The 17,805-nt window shown below is 41.1% G+C and overlaps 1 protein-coding gene across 5 annotated transcripts; it reads left to right on the forward strand.

The window, feature by feature from the left end:
- The first annotated feature begins 789 nt into the window (after window positions 1-789).
- wls (Wnt ligand secretion mediator) lies at window positions 790-17,622 on the forward strand. Of its 5 annotated transcripts, none has more exons than XM_034555463.1 (13): window positions 790-1,223; window positions 4,179-4,451; window positions 9,288-9,412; window positions 9,901-10,062; window positions 10,201-10,337; window positions 13,385-13,553; window positions 13,747-13,803; window positions 13,921-14,018; window positions 14,217-14,280; window positions 14,973-15,116; window positions 15,252-15,335; window positions 15,515-15,668; window positions 16,645-17,186. In XM_034555463.1, the coding sequence occupies exons 1-13, from the start codon at window positions 1,118-1,120 to the stop codon at window positions 16,752-16,754; spliced, it is 1,683 nt and encodes a 560-aa protein (XP_034411354.1). In that variant the 5' UTR covers window positions 790-1,117; the 3' UTR covers window positions 16,755-17,186. The 5 variants fall into 5 exon arrangements, with proteins under 5 accessions (XP_034411354.1, XP_034411353.1, XP_034411355.1 ...); XM_034555462.1 differs by having other exon boundaries at window positions 791-1,223; window positions 15,515-15,683; XM_034555466.1 differs by lacking the exons at window positions 790-1,223; window positions 4,179-4,451 and adding exons at window positions 6,937-7,146; window positions 7,313-7,328 and having other exon boundaries at window positions 15,515-15,683; window positions 16,645-17,622.
- The last annotated feature ends 183 nt before the right edge of the window (window positions 17,623-17,805 follow it).

A 17,805-nucleotide genomic window follows, 5' to 3' on the forward strand; every position in this document is an offset into this window, starting at 1 on the left:
CTGTGTAATGAAAACCCCTTATTGTATTGAAGGAGATCATGTGAGGTGATAAAAAGCTCCAGAACAGTTACTAAATGGACCTGGTGGAGAAATCCCAAAACAGAAAAAATTATTGGTTCTTTTCATAGAAGGATAATTAGATTGGTGATTGAACTGTCTAGTTTGACTACAAAAGAAAATGGCCATTGTTGTTATATGTTCTTGTGACTACACACGTCAGTGGGGCTGGAAAGTGGTGTTGCCGGGAAGAAAGTAGATGGCTGGTTAGTTAGCTAGCTGGCTAGTTAGCTTGTCCTTGGCGGGAAGAGAGGCCGAGGGACCGTTAGCCCCAACGCTGACGCTTCCCACCAGCCTGCTGTTTGGCTCAATGTAGCACTAAAGCATGGTGGAATTACCGAGATAGCTGACTAGCCAACTTTCAGCTACCGCTCTGACCGCCCTGCTCTGATGCTTTAAATGTCCGTCAAACTCTATTTCTGTGTTTCTTTTTGGACAACTCCATCATATTGTAGATTTTTTTTCACACGTGTGAAAGGAAAAAAACAAGATCAGTTCAAAAGACATGTTACAGGTGGATGCCTCGTTGCCAGTGGGTGCTGAGTAGAAAAACAAGACTTTTACATGTTTACTCCCTCAAACCCAAACTGCAGAGTAATACAACAAATATATATTTTTAATCTTATTTATCATGATGGCACAAACGTCAAATGCTGTCACGCCAAGAATATATGATTGAAGGACGATGTGTGTGTCGGCCATAAACATGAGACCTTCCTTTAAATAGCCCCGGTAGACCATAACGGACAACAGAGGCGTTCAATGACACGGTGACCTGCATTACCAGCCTCCACAGCAATGCGCCGGCGCTCCACACATCTTCCCCCAGTCTAGTGTCGGCTGCTCAGGGATAAAGCGGAGTGCTCTACGGTCATGTGATTCCTTTTTTTTTTTTTCCTTCGAAGTTGAAAGGCAGGAGCAAGAGCTGCGGAGGGGGCCCAGCTTACCTTCTCACTGGCCGTGGATGCAACGTTTTCGTCCCTTTTTTTTTTCTTCTTTCTTCTCCACCACAATATTCTTTGTTTCTCGCTCGGTGTGACAATTTGTTCTCTCTTTCGCGATGGCGGGGGCTATCATTGAAAATATGAGCACCAAAAAGTTGGTGATAGTGGGAGTTATTCTGCTTTTGTTTCAGGCGGCTGCCTTCATGGTCGGCGGTTTAATTGGTAAGTTGTACCTCCCGTTTTCTTCCTCACTTTCATCTTTTTTCTTCTTCTTCCTTCTTTTAAAGCTAACGTGTTGTCTTTGTGGCGCGCGTGCCTTGTTGGAATGTGAACGTCTTGCAAACGGTAAAAGCACAACAGTTTGAAGTTGAGCTGTTCGTTACATGTGTGTGCATACCAGCGGTAATCAACGTGTCCACGGGGCAGGAGAGGTGTTGAAGGCTAACTTTTAACGTCGGCTGTATCGGACCGAGTCGTGCCCCAACAATGCGGTACTTTGACGCCGAAGTGCACCTCAGTTAAATCACTGCTTTGTGTCAAGGTGTTTGCTGCAGCATGCCTCTGCCGTCGGCTTCGTGTCTTAAAAAAAAAAGATTAACGCAGGATACCATATCCGTGAATGCGTCGACGCTTTTCTACACAGGAATATGCTCTGAAATGCATCTAACCTCCTTTTTTTTGTTGTTGCGTTTTTCACTTATTTTATACAAACTCGACAGCCCTTCTCTCTTTTTGCTCCCCCTCCCCCTCCTCATCCTCCTCACCCCCACCTCTCATATATAATGACTGTCTGTGGGGCCCCAGGCAGCATCTCTACCTTCCTTTCACTCCTTCCTCTTTGCCCCTGTGTGAAGTCTCTCCTTCTCCCCAAGTCCCCATTGCTCTGCAGGCAGAACATTCATGTTTCCTCCTCCTCCCCAGGTTGCATTTGCATTGGGACAGACAGTGGTGCACAAGAAACACAGACACACAGACACAGCTGTCAAAGTTGTGTTTTGCCTTAAGGACTGTATTGGAGTTGCTGTCAAGTTTCTTCAAATCCACCCACTCACACATGCACAACAGCTACGCACACGCACACAGTTAATAGCAATGTTGTCCATGTAAAAGATTCTTTTTCTTTTTCTTATGAGCTAAATGTGGAAATCAGGCCTAATGTACCAGTCGGTCTGTCTGTGTCCCTGCAGTCCGTCTCACTCACTGCATAGCTGGTGATTAATTAGCTTGTTTGGTTCCTTCCTGGCTGAGATGGTTTTAATGAAGCCAGATTCCTTTGTGTTTGCTTGGTGGCTGGGGCGGCAGGGGTAATTGAGTAGAAAGGGTTTTTTCTCCCCTTGTTTCCCAACAATCCCGGGAACACGGCATGGGGTCAGCAGGCTGAGGGGACGGCCTTTATTCTGGACACACTGCGATGGAGACTCGAGGAGCCGGTGTGCTGCTGGACTTGCAGGGTCTCTAGATAATTAAACTGCAAGGGGTGCCCGATGGATAACTGGGTTTAATTCAGTTGGGTGTTTCTTCTTTGTTGCTATGTGTGTTTTTTTTATTTATTACATTTGTACACAGCTGTTAACACACTTGTGCAGCTGACGGTTCCTTGAAGATAACCTTGGTTGGGATTTACGAGTGTATGTTAGTCAAAGGGTGTGTTAACCGTTTGGGGTGTCCGCCCTTCAGCTCTCTGTTACGAGTGAACAGATATGATTAGATGTTCTGATACAGGCCTTTTTAGTGTTTGCTTGTTTTTATGGTTTTCTTGCACTTATAGATAGTAGGCCTATTTTGGAAACGAGGAAGTAGTGAAATATACAAGATAAAAGTATTGCTCCTCACAAGTTTTGTTTTTAGCTAGAAGCACCTTGTGGCTGTGCTTACAACTTTGAGTCGTCCTATGTCACTGAACTTCTTTTGTGAGATGAATCTGCAAACTCTTTCATGTTCTCCACCATGAGTCAGTGTACTTCCCTCAAGCACCCCAGCAGTAATTATAGCCCATGGAGTCTTTTTAGATGCCTCTCAAACGGCTTAGTAATTCAGGATTGCAGTGTTTTCTTCAGTTCTTTCTTTGAGATTTGCTCTAACAAATTGGAAGCATCTGCACACTTATCTTCAAGTTATTCTACTGACATTTAGTTGGACACAAGGGCTTTCATATGTCATAGTAGTTTTGCCTTTTTTATAAATAGGGTCACTTTGAATTAAATGATTGCTCGATTTATTAAAATTATTATTCTACTTTTGCTTTCTCACAAATATGATTCTGATTCCAGCACATAGTTCATGTTGGACTAGCCCAATTTTGATAGTTGGACACCACCACATGAAAATAAATTCTTACAAATATAACTGAGAATACCAGCTGCTACTATATGGATTATTGTATTTGTTAGGTCCACGTCTTGTTGAATCTGCTGTGGATTGTGGCCGTTTCAAAGAGAGTTAAGTGGCTTGAATGTTCTTTAAAAGAAAGTGAATGCCAACATCAACATTTATTTGTTTCTTGTACCTGACATTGCAAAATAAGGAGGAAATCTCAGCCCACAGTTGAACAGGCTCAATAGACGTGCTGATGTACATCATTTCCGTGATATGATATTTAGAGTATGAATTTTACTTACTTGCACCTTGACTATCAAACCACTCGTATGTCGTTCACATCAGGCCTCCAGGTTTGACAGGAAACCAAACCTTTGGTCTCCGCATCATAATGAGATCTTTTTTCCCAAGCACTACTAAAATCCCGAGACTACAAACCCCGGGCTTGTCAAACTCATGAATCTCAATGCGTAAACAGTGTAATCGGTGTCTGAGAGCTTTTGGGAATTTTCCCTCCCCATCACTTCAGAGAGCAAGAGAGCCTCGCTACCAGGCATTTTCTAAACAGTGTGAAAAGTAATTGCCAAAGTGTTTGGACTAGATTTGGCTCAAACCCAAACTGTTGACTGTTCATAATGGCTGCTAAGATATTAATATTGTCCGTGCACAGTGTAATCTGGAGTGCTCTCGGTTTATTTATTGATTTTTTTTTTTTTTTTTTTTTTTGTACTCAAAACTTTTTGTGTGATTTATTAAGTTTGAGGAGAAATTTGTCATGACAGGACCTTGAAACACTTTGCTGCAGTATTTCAATCTGACACATAGTCTAACATCTCTCCCACTTGGTATTTGTCTCACCAGCTCCAAGCACCACCACAGCGGTTCAGTACTTGGCCACCAAGTGTGTGGACACAACCAAGCTTCGACAGGAAGCAAAATGGTTCATGCCTTGGGGTCCCAACCAATGCGACAAGATCCGGACCTTTGATGAAGCCATGGCCAAGAAGATTGAGGCCAACAACATTGTATTTGCTGTCCACATGCCTCTGCCAAACAAGGAGATGAGCCCATGGTTCCAGTTCATGCTGGTCATCCTGCAGTTTGACATCGCATTCAAGATGTACAACCAGATAGGTGAGAACCAAGGTTTTCTTATGGGATTCAAAAAAAGGGCAGAGACAACACTGCTCATGTTTCTCCCCCAGGACATGAATTTCAAGATGTGGGAGAGGGTACTTATGTTATATGCGACTATATGCGGTGTTGGGAGAGCCAAAAGCCGTTTAGGTAATTGCCTTTCAAGTTTGAGAAGTGGTGCCAGTGCCTTGCAAGTTCTCTTTCTGCATTTTCTGTCAGTGTCTTGAGTTTTTTCTTTCTTTTTTTTCTTCTCCTAGTTGTGTCAACATTTTCTTTCAGATTTTCACAATCTGAAGGTAAATATTTGCAGAAGTGCTATCTGACCAAGCTTGCCTATGAAATGTTCACATCGATTGTCACTTCTAAGCACTTGAATCAATAATTGAAGAACAGTCATTTTAACTTTCCCAGTAGTACTTAGTCAGTAGTCATTTATCTCATATTACCTTTCCTGCAAGACGTTGTGGTAGGACGTCATCTTGTGTTCTTCAGTCTTATGTCGAATGCTTGAGGAACCCCTAGAAATGTGTTATTCAGTAGATTGGATTTCTGTTGCACGGGAAGGCAGCAAACAATGATGGATGCCCTGCTGTTTGTTCTAAAGGGCCTTGGGGCTTTCGTAGTTGGGCTTGTCAGAAACTCTTGAGATGGGTATAAAGGGAGAGGAGAGTGTCCCTCCGAGCAATTCAATGTCTAATCTTTCAATCCTGAGACCCGCAGCTTAATGATTTTTATATAGTTTGAATATAAGAACATTTCAGTTTAGTGAATTTCTCATTTGACATTGCTTTTTTCTTTTCACCCATTTTTTATCTTGACCTTAATGTCCTTGTGAAATGAAAAATAATTTCTCCCGTTTTGATCCAGCGTCTCCGCGTAAACTGGTAATGCATCTCTTTTTATATGCCAAATATGTTTAAGAGTATTTTTACATAAATCCTTTCCTCTTCCGTTAAACGGCTTCAAACGTTTGACTCATTTTGCATTCAAGTGTGTTTAATATAATTACATCAAATTAGATCGTGTGGGATTAACTAGCTACACCAGTGTAGCTGTAGCTGACCGATATAGTTATAGTATAACAGTTATAGTTAGTTTAATTTTCATGAATTTAGTCTCAGCTATTGGTGGATAGACAGGCTTACGGTATCAGCTCAGTCCCTCAAAGAGGGGAACGGGGGGTTGAGGAGGGAGATCTCTAGGATCTGGAAGAGGACAGGGTTTTGTGTCCCGGTAGAGTGACTAGAATCCCAAGGCAGAGATTACAGAGAATGATGGGTCTCAAAAATGACTGGATCACCAGGAGCCTGGGATAGAAATGTTGACTCTTAATCGCATCTTTTGCTTATTGACAAAAAAAGGAAGTCAACTTGAGCTTTATAACAACCTCTGAGTCATATTCACTAACCAATGCCTGCAAACATTAATACATCTTTGACCAATTTGTAATTAACAGAACGGAAGATGTCATTGTAATCCATGCAGAGAACAAAAGGTTTTGAAGTATGTGCTGTACAGGGTTGCAAAATTCCGGGAATATTCAAAGTTGGAAACTTTCCACGGGAATTAATAGGAATAAACTGGACATTTTGGGGGTAATTTAACTGTATTTACCTTGTCATAAGCAGATATGCAATCAAACATTTATAATACAACTTTTAAAAATGACTTTTTTGACATTTTGTGAGTAGAACTTTATTCTTTCATCGAACAACAAAAACATGAACGTTGAATAAAAAAGGTGTATTCCCTATGATCACCACCCCCCCCCCCCCCTCCACCCCAATTTTTTTTTTAGTGTTTTTCCCTGAATCCGTTCAGGTCTAAATGCTTTCTTCCTGGTCCTCATCAACGTCCTCCTCACTGCTGTAAAACGTTAGTTAGTATACAAATAAACTTGGTATTAAAATGAACATGGCTTCAGTTTACCAAGTAATCAATATGCTAGGTAATGACAAACAGTGTTGGGAAAGTTCACTTTCTACATTAACTAGTTCAGTTCATAGTTCACACATTTTTTAATGAACTAGTTCAGTTCATAATTCAAAATGTTGAACTAAGTTCACAGCTCCAAAAAATGAACTAGTTCAGTTATTTTTTTCAATATGTTGCGAGCTATAATTGAAATCTCTATCTGTATGCAATACCGCTCTTGGCCTCTATGCAACTCGGCGCTCTCACACTTGCCAGGCATAGGGCTGAAACGTTCAGACACAACATTGATGACAAAGACGTTCAACAACAGAATGTTTTATGTTTACGTTTATGTTTCTGGCAGACAATGTTCCCAACCAGCTGCATTCAGGGTCCAGCTGAGCTAGGCGTGCATAGTCTTGTTCTCAACTACATTTAAGTTCCCTGTTATATGCTTTTGCAAAAAAATAAATTCCCGAGCCAAAATTCCCGGAAAGTTTCCGGAAATTTACCGGAAACTTTCCACCCTTTTGCAACCCTAGTGCTGTATATGACCCGGCTTCTCTGGTCTGGCTCGTCAGTTATGTTGCAAGGGTGGCCTCGTCATCAGCATCCTGTGCGTGCTCACATTCTTGGCCTCAGCGGTAATGTGTTCAGTGGTTGTGGGTTATTTACTGCCTGGCTGCCAGACAGAGGAGTCGGTGAATCAGGCTGGACAACAGACAGGTCTTTCTGTCAGACGCCACAGACCCATTTAGATCTTTCTGAGCTACAAGAGGTGTGACAACAAGTAATACAATATATAGAGGGAGCACTGATGCTGTGTGTAATAGAAACAAGCTATTGCTGCGGCAGTGGGATTCCCTTTTTTATTCACAATGTTTTGCCTGTTTTGAACCCATTCATCCTTGCTTTTTCCTCCCGGGACACGGTTTGCTAAAAAGGACAACCTGCTAAAAGGTATACACTAGTCTGTTTCAAACACACCTCTGCCTCTAGGCTGCTGTATAATAGGAGGGCAACGGATCACAACACTTTGGGTTCGGATTTAATCACAGTCTTGAGTCATGGAGCAGATCACTGGTATACTAGACTCCATTTTTTTTATTATGACTTTTATTCATTACATTTGTTGACAGCCAACTTAAACATATTTGATAAGATTCAGATTAATTGAACTAGATGCTGTACAATTCTAATAAACCCCCAAAACAACGGAGCCAAGTCTTTAATGAACAATAAATTGATGTCAGCAGAATCTTCTGTGCAGATTACGGTCTGCAGCTGTAGGTCGATGAACAAGAGGCCATCTCTTCCTTGACTACCTTATCTGTGTAACAATGTGTGTCCCAGAGAAGAAGTTCACCCTTACTAACTACTCCACCCACCTGCCCCACTCCACCCCAGCACCAAGCACCCTTTGGCCATTGTCCAGCAATAACACAGCTGTTGAGGAGGCTTGGTTTCCGTGGTAATGGGCGCTGGACTGGAGTGGAATGTATGCATGAAGCGAGCTGACATTCGAGGGCGTCTGTCTCGACCAATGGCAGAGTGGAGGGCATTACAGAGACAGTCGGCTGCCAGTTCTCATCTGGTTCCCTCTCCCCCTTCCTCTACTTTTTTTCCCCCTCAAAGCCCAGGCCACTGAGTTTCTTTCTCTTCATTCCAGCTTGTTTCATAACGGCACAAGAGGCACTCTGGAGGGCTGGAGGAGAGAACACTTGGCTTTGTAATGTGATCTAAAGATGCAGTTTTAATAGCTTGGCTTTAGATGTTTTTTTTTTTTCATTCACTGGGCTAGGCTGTTGGAGGCCAGCTCAAGGTCGTGTTGAAGTTTGCATCAAGTAGGAAGTAACCTAGATTTGGGCCACCATGGAGAGCAGACTGAATCACTGAATATGTTTACATGCTGAGAAATAATCCTTTTAATCTCCCCTTCAGACTCCTTCTAGGTGACAGGACCATCATATTAATACTCAAATGATTTAACTTTGTATAGACATGTTTGTTTTACAATCAATACCAGTCTATTTTAAAATACAGCCTTCTAAACATCACATCAGTTAGAACCGCAGCCATGAAGCTTCTCAATGATTTTAAATGAATAAAATGATCCTCCTCTACACTGCACCGCTTCATCACTATAGCATGTGCAACACTAGCATGCTACTTGGAAATGAACAGTACCTTTTCAGGCTATAGTGGGTAAAATCTCCATGTCAATGCAGTGTTGTCACTTTGCTGGTGTCACAGTTAAAAGGCTGTGGCTGTCTGTCGTCGGGGCTTAATTTGATCCTGTCACTGGGATAATAGCAGCCAGCAGAGTTGTGCAGGGAGGATGTATAAGAAGCACCGAAATGGAAAGAAATCCTTAGTTATTAAGGAGCAGTGGCCTGCAGTGAAGCGCCCGGGGAGCAACTGGGGGTTCAGTGTCTTGCTCAAGGGCACTTCGACATGCAACTAAGGGGAGAGCGGGGACTGAAACCGGAACCATGTGGTTACGGGACGAAGACTCTCCCCATGAGCTACAGCTGACCCAAACAGACGGAAATTAATATCTTATAACTTTTATTTCCACTGCATGGTACTATGAGGCTCAACTAGGTGCAGACTTTCCTCTTTTCTGGTCAGCAACAGTTCCGCAATCATTGAGCGGGTATCGTCTGTAGTGGAAAACAAAATTGAGAAGTATCTGGTACCAAAAGCGAGTTGTGTAGAGTTGGGTCGAACCATGCACTGGAAATGAGGCATTATTCTGTACATTTGTGGAAGTCCTACATTTCTTCTGCAAACATTATCTAGTTTGGATGTAATGATTTTGCACTTTGACTTTTATTTAGTTTATTGACATGCTTGCATATCAAAGTCCTTTTTTAACAATTAAATGATCTGACAGTGAATTGCTGTTATTCTTTCCAGAGGATGGAGCGATGGCCACCATTGACGTGGGCCTGGCTTACAGAGACGACACCGTCAGCGAGTGGACGGAGATGGCGCACTCTTTTGAACAGAGGAAGCTCAATTGCAACTTCACCGCTGCCACGGTGCTGAAATGACACTGAATCACTATGATGCTTAGTTAGAAAACCATGAATGACTTATTCCAGACACATATTGTGTATTGAAATGTTATCGATTTCCCACAGATTCTATTGCAGATGATGAATCAAATAATTGATATTTTTTCCAATTTAAATATAAGTAACATGATTTTAATATTCTTTCCCCAAAGATGTTTTTTGTTGTTTTGAGCCTCCAAATACTGGCAGTTATAAATGTTTCTCACTTTTGATAATGCTATATATAATGATACTTTGCTGATGCCACCCCATGTTTATGGGAGCGACCTAACCTCAGGGCACTTTGGAAACCGTTGCTGGACACTTAAACCTGTTCTTGCAGCTGATAGTGGTCTGTGTCTCAACTCTCAGACACCTTGTTGCCTGGCTGAGACAACTTTACGGCACTACCTGTTATCTTCAGATGTATGTGATTTTAAACCAGATATGGCGTGTTGCTGTGTGTTTTCCAGACCTTTGAGAACGAAGGACGTTACTATGAGTGTGACCCGCTTCCTTTCATGGAGGTCGGCAGCGTGGCCCACAAGTACTATCTCCTCAACATTCGCCTGCCCGTCAACGAGCGGAAGAAGGTCAATGTGGGGATCGGAGAAATCAAAGACATTCGTCTCGTTGTAAGTTGGCGTTAGATTGGGAACTGTATTTTAAGATCTTTGGTACACTGCTTAGTGTGAACCCAGTCACGGGTTTTCAACTGTGACATTGAGTGAGATGGTGTGTTTACCCTGATTTTTTTTTATTTCTCATTCAAGAGCATCCACCAGAATGGAGGCTTCACCAAAGTTTGGTTTGCCATGAAGACATTCCTCACACCGAGCATCCTCATCATCATGATCTGGTACTGGAGACGGATCACCCTCATGAGGAGGCCCCCTGTGCTGCTGGAGAAGTAAGGCAGATCCCCCAGTGGGATTCTTGGTTCACCATGTTATTGTTGGCACAATATTTATTATTGTTGGAGAATTACAGCTTTCTGTCATCATAATTGTGAGCAGTGTTGTGCAAGTTCACGCTTCACAAGAGCTAGTTTGAAGTTCAGTTCACACAGATTCAAATGAAGTAGCTCACGTTCATAATTTACAATTTAGAGTTTTGAAAGTTCACGACACATTAAAAAAAACAAACTAGTTTATGTTAATTTCTCATGCTTTAAAAAGGAAAAATAGAATATTGTAATCTCTTTTTTACAGTATTTTAATATGAAAAACTTCAACACGGTCTGTGGATTATCTTGAGTACCAAAGTCATGATTCCTGGAAAGAGACCGAATCATTTTTGGGCACCACAAGTAGAGTTCTGTTATAAGACATCTCTTGGCCAATATCTCCAAAACGATATAACTCGCACTAAACAATCTAGACTGATAAATAGCAATACACGTAAAAGGATTTTTTTTTTTTAATTTAAATTTACATTTTTGGGGTGAACTGTCACTTTTTAACAATGGATGAAATGTACAAGTGGTGATATTTGTGTTTTTATTACTTGACCAAACGCCATCAGGTTAGAGCAGCAAATGCAGGTAGTTTGCCTGAAGCAGAATGCTGTGGAAAGCTGACGCTGTGCTCACAGCCCAGTGTTTGTCTAACCCCTGCTGTGCTGGGAAGACAGATCAGTAAGAGGCAGCGTTCCGCACAGGAAGTGCCTGGCGAAGCGTGTTAGAAAATCTGCAAGCTAGCACTCAACTGACACATGCTGCATACACACATTCAGGACATACACAAGTGCGACTCGTACCCTATTTGTAGACACCGGATGATTTTTTTTTCATGCCATAAAAGCTGTACCAGAGTCTCCTGTCATGCTAGTCCACAGAGGTGTCAGAATGGTACACATCAGACTTTCCTTTTTAAACTTACACGCCAGATGTAAGTGAGAATGCTCAGTGTGGAAAATGGTTTATGCAGGAACTCTGTTATTACCGAAACATCCATCGTCTTCATATACTGCAGCCATTGTGACACAGCAGGAAAAGCATATGTGGACTTAATAACGTTTATGATTGCTCTGTTCAATGAAATGTGTCGGTGAGTTAGCATTGCGCAATAGCAGGGCTCACCCAAATGGAACACATACGCAATTTTAAAATGTCTGTTTTAAGACCTCAACAATGTTAAAGGGGAACTACGGAAATTTTCAAAATTGTTATTCATATAATTTAAGATGGTATTTGTAAACCTATACAACTCTCTCTCCCAAATCCAAAACACAGAGTGCTAAAAGTCAAATGTGTGTTATACGGTCTGGAACTGCTGCATAGAAAATTAATTGTGAGAGATGTTGTAGATGAAAACTAGATGGGTACATTTTCTGTTTCAGAGCTGGAAACATTACGACAGAATATAGCTTGAATATTAAAAAGAAAGTAAACATTGTTTGGGTGTATACAGTTAAGCTTGTATACGATGCATTATATCAACAATATGTGAATTATCGTTAAACATACTTTTGTGTGAAATAAGCAGAACTATGTATTTTTTTGGACGCACTTAAAGGACTACATCAGAGCCCCCTTTCCAGTTGGAGACTCGTAACCATACATATATATATATTATTTATTTATTGCGTCTAGCATAAATTTTGAAGTGGAAATAAATGTTATTCTTCCACAGAAGCGTTATTGACGTGACGGAGCTGCCTGCTGGTGTCTGGTGTGAACGTTGTTGTCACAACCACATTGCGATGTGGGATATTTATGGCGTAGTGTCCAGTATTCGCGTACTGTATTTATTTTACCAGAAATGGTATCGCAATGCGCATTATTGAGTCTGGAGCAGCTCCTCACACGTTTAAGACTTCTCTGCTTTCTGGCTTTGAGAGAGTATTTCAAGTTCACAAACATGGATTGAACTTTCCTCGGCCGTAGAAATGTCATATCGGAATTCTTAAATTAGGCGGCGTTCCACTTTAACTTCAAAGATTTATATACCAATTGTCTTATTTCTCACAGGGGTAGATGCCAGCCCCGGCTCTCCCGTGTGTGTTGGTGGTGCTCAGGACACATTCCCTGCATTCCAGTCAAATGTGGTTTCACTCTGTCGAATATGCTGACGCCCATCTGGAGTGGAATTGCTTAAAACCTGTTTTACATTTCTTCTAGTACTCACAGCAGAAAACATTTGTTACCACATGTTTTCAGGTCACACTGCCCCCCCACCCCCATCTCTCTCTCTCTCTCTCACACACACACACACACACACACACACACACACACACACACACACACACACACTGAAGCTCTGTTTTGCCCTCTTTAACTATCTATTTACGAGCGTCACCCTTTCATCGACTGGCGGCATGCAGGGACCTGCTGCGGACGCTTGGAAGACGAGCTGTGTTCTGTCTGTGTGACGATTGTTCTAAATTCATTCACCCTTATTTCAATATCTCTAAATGTCTGGATTTTAAAAGTTGAAGGAGGTTGGCTGTAATAATGAGTCTCTTTAGAAAGGTACATTATGTGGAATTGGATAAGTCAGTGGGGACACACTGTGCTTGTGGCTGAATGGATTATCTAATCAATAATGTCGCCAGATCAAATCAGCCTGCTTCAGCAGATGTGGCCTTCCTCTACAACATTGATTGTCGGTGTAAAAGATGTAGTCCAGATTAAAGTGTAGAGCCAATTACATCTTTATATTTTCTCTTTATTTAATTTGTTAGCAAAGAAGTTTCCACAGGGGCTGTAGCTTGTTTAGTCTCATCATTTTAATCTTTTTTGAACACAGCAGCATGGCTGCTAATTATACAGGATAATTATTGATATTCATTTACAATATAACATTCAATATTAACAATTATCAGACGTATTTAAACATTCTTTCAACCTTTTTTTATATGATGCTACAAATTCACCGAGAAATGTGTGATCCTTCTACCCTCGTCTGTTGGTATTGATGGTTAAAAATGACAGTTTTAACACCGTTTGCTCCTCAGGGTCATCCTCGCTCTGGGTATCTCAATGACGTTCATCAACATACCAGTGGAGTGGTTCTCTGTTGGCTTCAACTGGACCTGGATGCTGCTTTTCGGGGACATCAGGCAGGGCATCTTCTACTCCATGCTGCTCTCTTTCTGGATCATCTTCTGTGGGGAGCACCTCATGGTACCGTACGCCGCAGCAGCATTTCTTTATATTTAGCTTCCTTCCTTTTTTTTGTTTACCTTCTTTAGCCCTCAGTGGCCTTCTGCAGAGAATATCTCAACAGCTGTTGAGCTGATGCTATTATTACAAGCAAGCCGTCATAGTTTTTTGTATATTAAATCAGTTGCTCTCGGGTTTTTGCCAACTTGTGCAGTTTTACTGGATGCATCCGTGTCCTCAACACGTAGCCCGGTGCACTCATTCACACCAGGTACCGTAAAACATTAAAATAGCTTATTTATGGCTACATGAATGTTATCTACAGTATGGCCTTGATCACAAAGGATATAGCCCACCCTTTTACCTGTGTTTTGCCCTTCTCTCTCAGGACCAGACGGAGAGGAACCGTTTCTCAGTTTACTGGAAGCAAGTCGGACCCATCGTGTTTGGCTCCTTCTGCCTCTTTATCTTTGACATGTGCGAGAGGTGAGGCCACACTATTTACAACAAGATATTTATCATACAACAGCGATCCAAATATCTGTATGCAACGCATTATTAAAAGGAATCTGTCACATTTTATTTTTATCTTCATGCCTCATCTGTGTCTGTCATACTTTCTTTTTTTTTTTGTAACGACATCTTGTGACTCATGAAAATGTGTTTTATGTTTGGTGCCACCAGAGGGGTCCAGCTGACCAACCCGTTCTACAGCATCTGGGCGTCCGATGTAGGAACTGAGCTTGCTGTATCCTTTTTTTTAAATTTTTTTTTTTATTGTGTTTGACAACAGCATGAGAACAAAAGCACTCTCCTTGAAGGTATGATGGTGATAAAAAACCAACGGAGTGGAAATGGCCAAATGATGTTTTTCAATTTAATCTCAGTTCAAGCTCTTGTTGTTGGAACACATGCATGTCTTTACCAATGCTGTGCTACGTTATCCCTGCCTCTGGTTCTTGTGGCGCATGTATGATACATTCTTCTAGTTGGCTTGAGCGTGAACTGGGAACTGCTCTCTAGACTAATAAGATGAGAAATAATTTAGTAATGCCATATGTGAAACCAACGGATGTGTTTATGTTTATTTGCTTTGCTTTGGGAGCAGAGCAATGCAAGATTCATCAGCACACCTCTTCAAAAACAGCTGCCAAATTCCCCATCTTCTTACTTTTGAGTCTCATCCAAAGGAAGAAGAAGCCATTGGGCTCCCGATTCTCAGTGGTTTGATGAAGACAGTAATCAGTCTTCAATATATTATTAATGTCACCTTCTGGAGCATGTAAGGCTAAACCTGTATACCAGTACACAACGTCCAATTGATTTAAAATGAGTCTATATTTATGTGCAAACAATTTAAGTAAATGCATCTTCCATATACCATCACTCTTAATAAGGAGGTTGTTGTTTTTTATATTTCCTTGACTAGTGTTTCCTCAGATGGCATTCATAATTGTGGCCGGGATCTGCGCCGTTCTCTACTTCCTCTTCCTCTGCTTCATGGTTTTTCAAGTCTTCCGCAACATCAGCGGTAAGAGGACGTCCCTGCCCGCCATGTCCAAGGCCAGACGGCTGCACTATGAGGTGTGTGTGTCTCATGTCTTATACCAATATAAAAAAACTGTTTGGTTATGACGGTACATAAGGATTTCTTTGCTACATGGATTCTATTTTATTCACTGTTTTGGTACTAACTCAACCCCCTTTACTGCCCTCCAGGGTCTGATTTTCAGGTTCAAGTTCCTCATGCTGGTCACTCTGACCTGTGCCGCCATGACTGTCATCTTCTTCATCATCAGTCAGGTGAGTGGCACAATTAATAATAATAATAATAATGCTGTCGACGGGAGACTATTTAGGTCATTGGTGATATTTTTTTACAATTTCACAGGGACTATAAGAGCTATTTTGCCACTTTGCCAAAACATACAAATACTAACTTGAATGATCCAGATGTCCAATTGTCTTTTGTCTGTGTGCAGGTGAATGAGGGCCACTGGCACTGGGGTGAGCACACGGTGCAGGTGAACAGTGCCTTCTTCACGGGCATCTACGGCATGTGGAACCTGTATGTCTTCGCCATCATGTTCCTCTACGCACCGTCTCACAAACGTTATGGAGACGATCAGTCAACTGGTCAGTGCATCACTGGTAACTACATATTTCTAATGACTTCCTAAATACGATGGAGTGTCTGTCGTAAATGCTCTATACTCAACAAATCTTTCTATCCAGTATACTTCTATGGCAATATAAAAATATTAATTCTAGGATATAAGTTTGACAAATAATTTAATATGCTAGATAATATAATGGATATAGTTATTTAATAATATATATATATATATATATATATATATATATATATATATATATATATATATATATATATATATATATATATATATATATATTTACTTACTTATTACGGTTAGTTTACTTACTTTCTTTTAGGGTTCGCAAAACCCTAAATCGTGTTCTGGGGATCATAGTTATTGGTTAAATGTAATTTGTGTCCCTGGGAGCCAACTTGATTCTGATGCAGCGTCTGTCCTCTGCTGTAAAACTGCCTATTCAGTTTGTCTTTGGAGGAAGGGAGGCTGGTTATTCAGAAGGACCCCGATTCCCAGGGGAAAGAAGGGTCCCTTTGGCCCAAGAGGGTGATTCTAATGGACACCAGGCTTCCTTCCAGACAGAAAGGAAGGGAACAGTGAAGAGGGGTGGGGGTGGGCTGGAGAGCAGAGAAGTAATCAAAACCATCCATCCTGAAGTCAGTGACGCATGGAGAAGAAAAAAAAAAAAAAGAGTTTGAAGTGTGTCAACCAATCTCATGGGAGGGGCACCTTTCTCCAAGTTACAGTCTCTGTTGATTTTATTTGATCAGCACTTGAGTTTCACTTCTGTTTCGAAGGAGCTGACAGTAATTATGTTGATGAATATCAGCATGACCAACCGGTTATGCAATATTGGTCATTTTGCATGCAGTAATAGAAGGGAGTGTGCACAATGATGACCCCAAACAGAAAGATGTGTGCTGTTCCATTAAATGTTATTGGTGATCTTTGGTGCTGATGTGTCGTGTGTGTGTGTGTGTGTGTGTGTGTGTGTGCAGGAGATACCGGCGCAAACAGCGGAGAGGACATCCAGCTGACTACTACCATCACCCATGTTGATGGCCCCACTGAGATCTACAAGATGACGGGCAAAGGGGCCCAGGAGTAGATATCCCACTGTTAGGCCTCCCCTCTCCTTCCTACTGCTCCTATGATCCCCTCCCTCGTGTATGTATATGTCTCAAACAGGCTTTTCTCTTTACATCCCCTGGCTACAAAACGGCATCAACAATCCAACTTGCATGTCATGTCCCACAGTTCCTGACCTCTTCCAGCACCAAACCCTCAGCTGTGTGACTTGTTACGTGCCACCCTCTTCCCAATTGTTTCTCTAAAGACTGAATATTATCAACACTTCGATCAGTCCTTTTCATTTCCCAGTGGAATTTTGTTCTTACATTTCATACTTTTATTTAAACTGGCTGTGTTTGTATATATTGCACAATGCGTTTGACACCAAAATAAAGGAGATTAGAGTGTAGTGAGAACATTTGGCAGACCTCACTCTCCTGGGATTAAAGTACAGTTTGGTAAAACATAATCATTTGTTAAGACCTGGACTTTGTAAAAAGATGGACAGCAACATTTAGTGGACACATTTTAGTTACTCCAATTTGATCTTTTGACTAATTACCTCCTATATTGTGAGTCGAGGCTTTGTGTCATCAATACATATTCTTCCAGAAAGTAGATCATGTATAGTATTGCTGTCAATCTTTCAAGTGGTGGAGACCTTTTTTTTTTTATATCATTGGCGGAAATGTACTGACCACATAGCCACTTTTGGAAATGCATACTGTACGTTTATTATGTTACAATGTAGATATCTATTTTTTATAAAGGGCTTGTTTCAACTTCATGAAATATATCCATCAAGCTCTATCAATGTGTTTGAAGTTGAACTGTAGCCCATTATTCATTTCTTAGTTTTTTTGCTTTTTATGGTAATTTAAATAATAAAAACAACTTTTACTTAATACCCTTGTGTATTGTCATAGTGTCTACTCTGTATGATTGCATTTCATAAAAGTGTGTATTTCTTGTCTTAATTAGTAATTTAAGGAGAAATTAAACCAAGGAAAGGGAATATCACTTAAATATTCATTAAGAAATTCATGGTGTCTTGTACTCGATGTAAGCTTATAGTGACAAAAAAATGC

Source organism: Cyclopterus lumpus, chromosome 17, assembly GCF_009769545.1.
Source record: "Cyclopterus lumpus isolate fCycLum1 chromosome 17, fCycLum1.pri, whole genome shotgun sequence".
Taxonomy (NCBI): Eukaryota; Metazoa; Chordata; class Actinopteri; order Perciformes; family Cyclopteridae; genus Cyclopterus; species Cyclopterus lumpus.

Bases quoted from the DNA above. Each gene is read 5' to 3' on its own strand.
- wls (XM_034555462.1), top strand. From the start codon at position 1,118: ATGGCGGGGGCTATCATTGAAAATATGAGCACCAAAAAGTTGGTGATA. The intron at 10,063-10,200 runs GTAAGTTGGCGT...TTCTCATTCAAG, and splicing joins TCAAAGACATTCGTCTCGTT to AGCATCCACCAGAATGGAGG. The intron at 14,281-14,972 runs GTATCCTTTTTT...GTGTTTCCTCAG, and splicing joins ATGTAGGAACTGAGCTTGCT to ATGGCATTCATAATTGTGGC.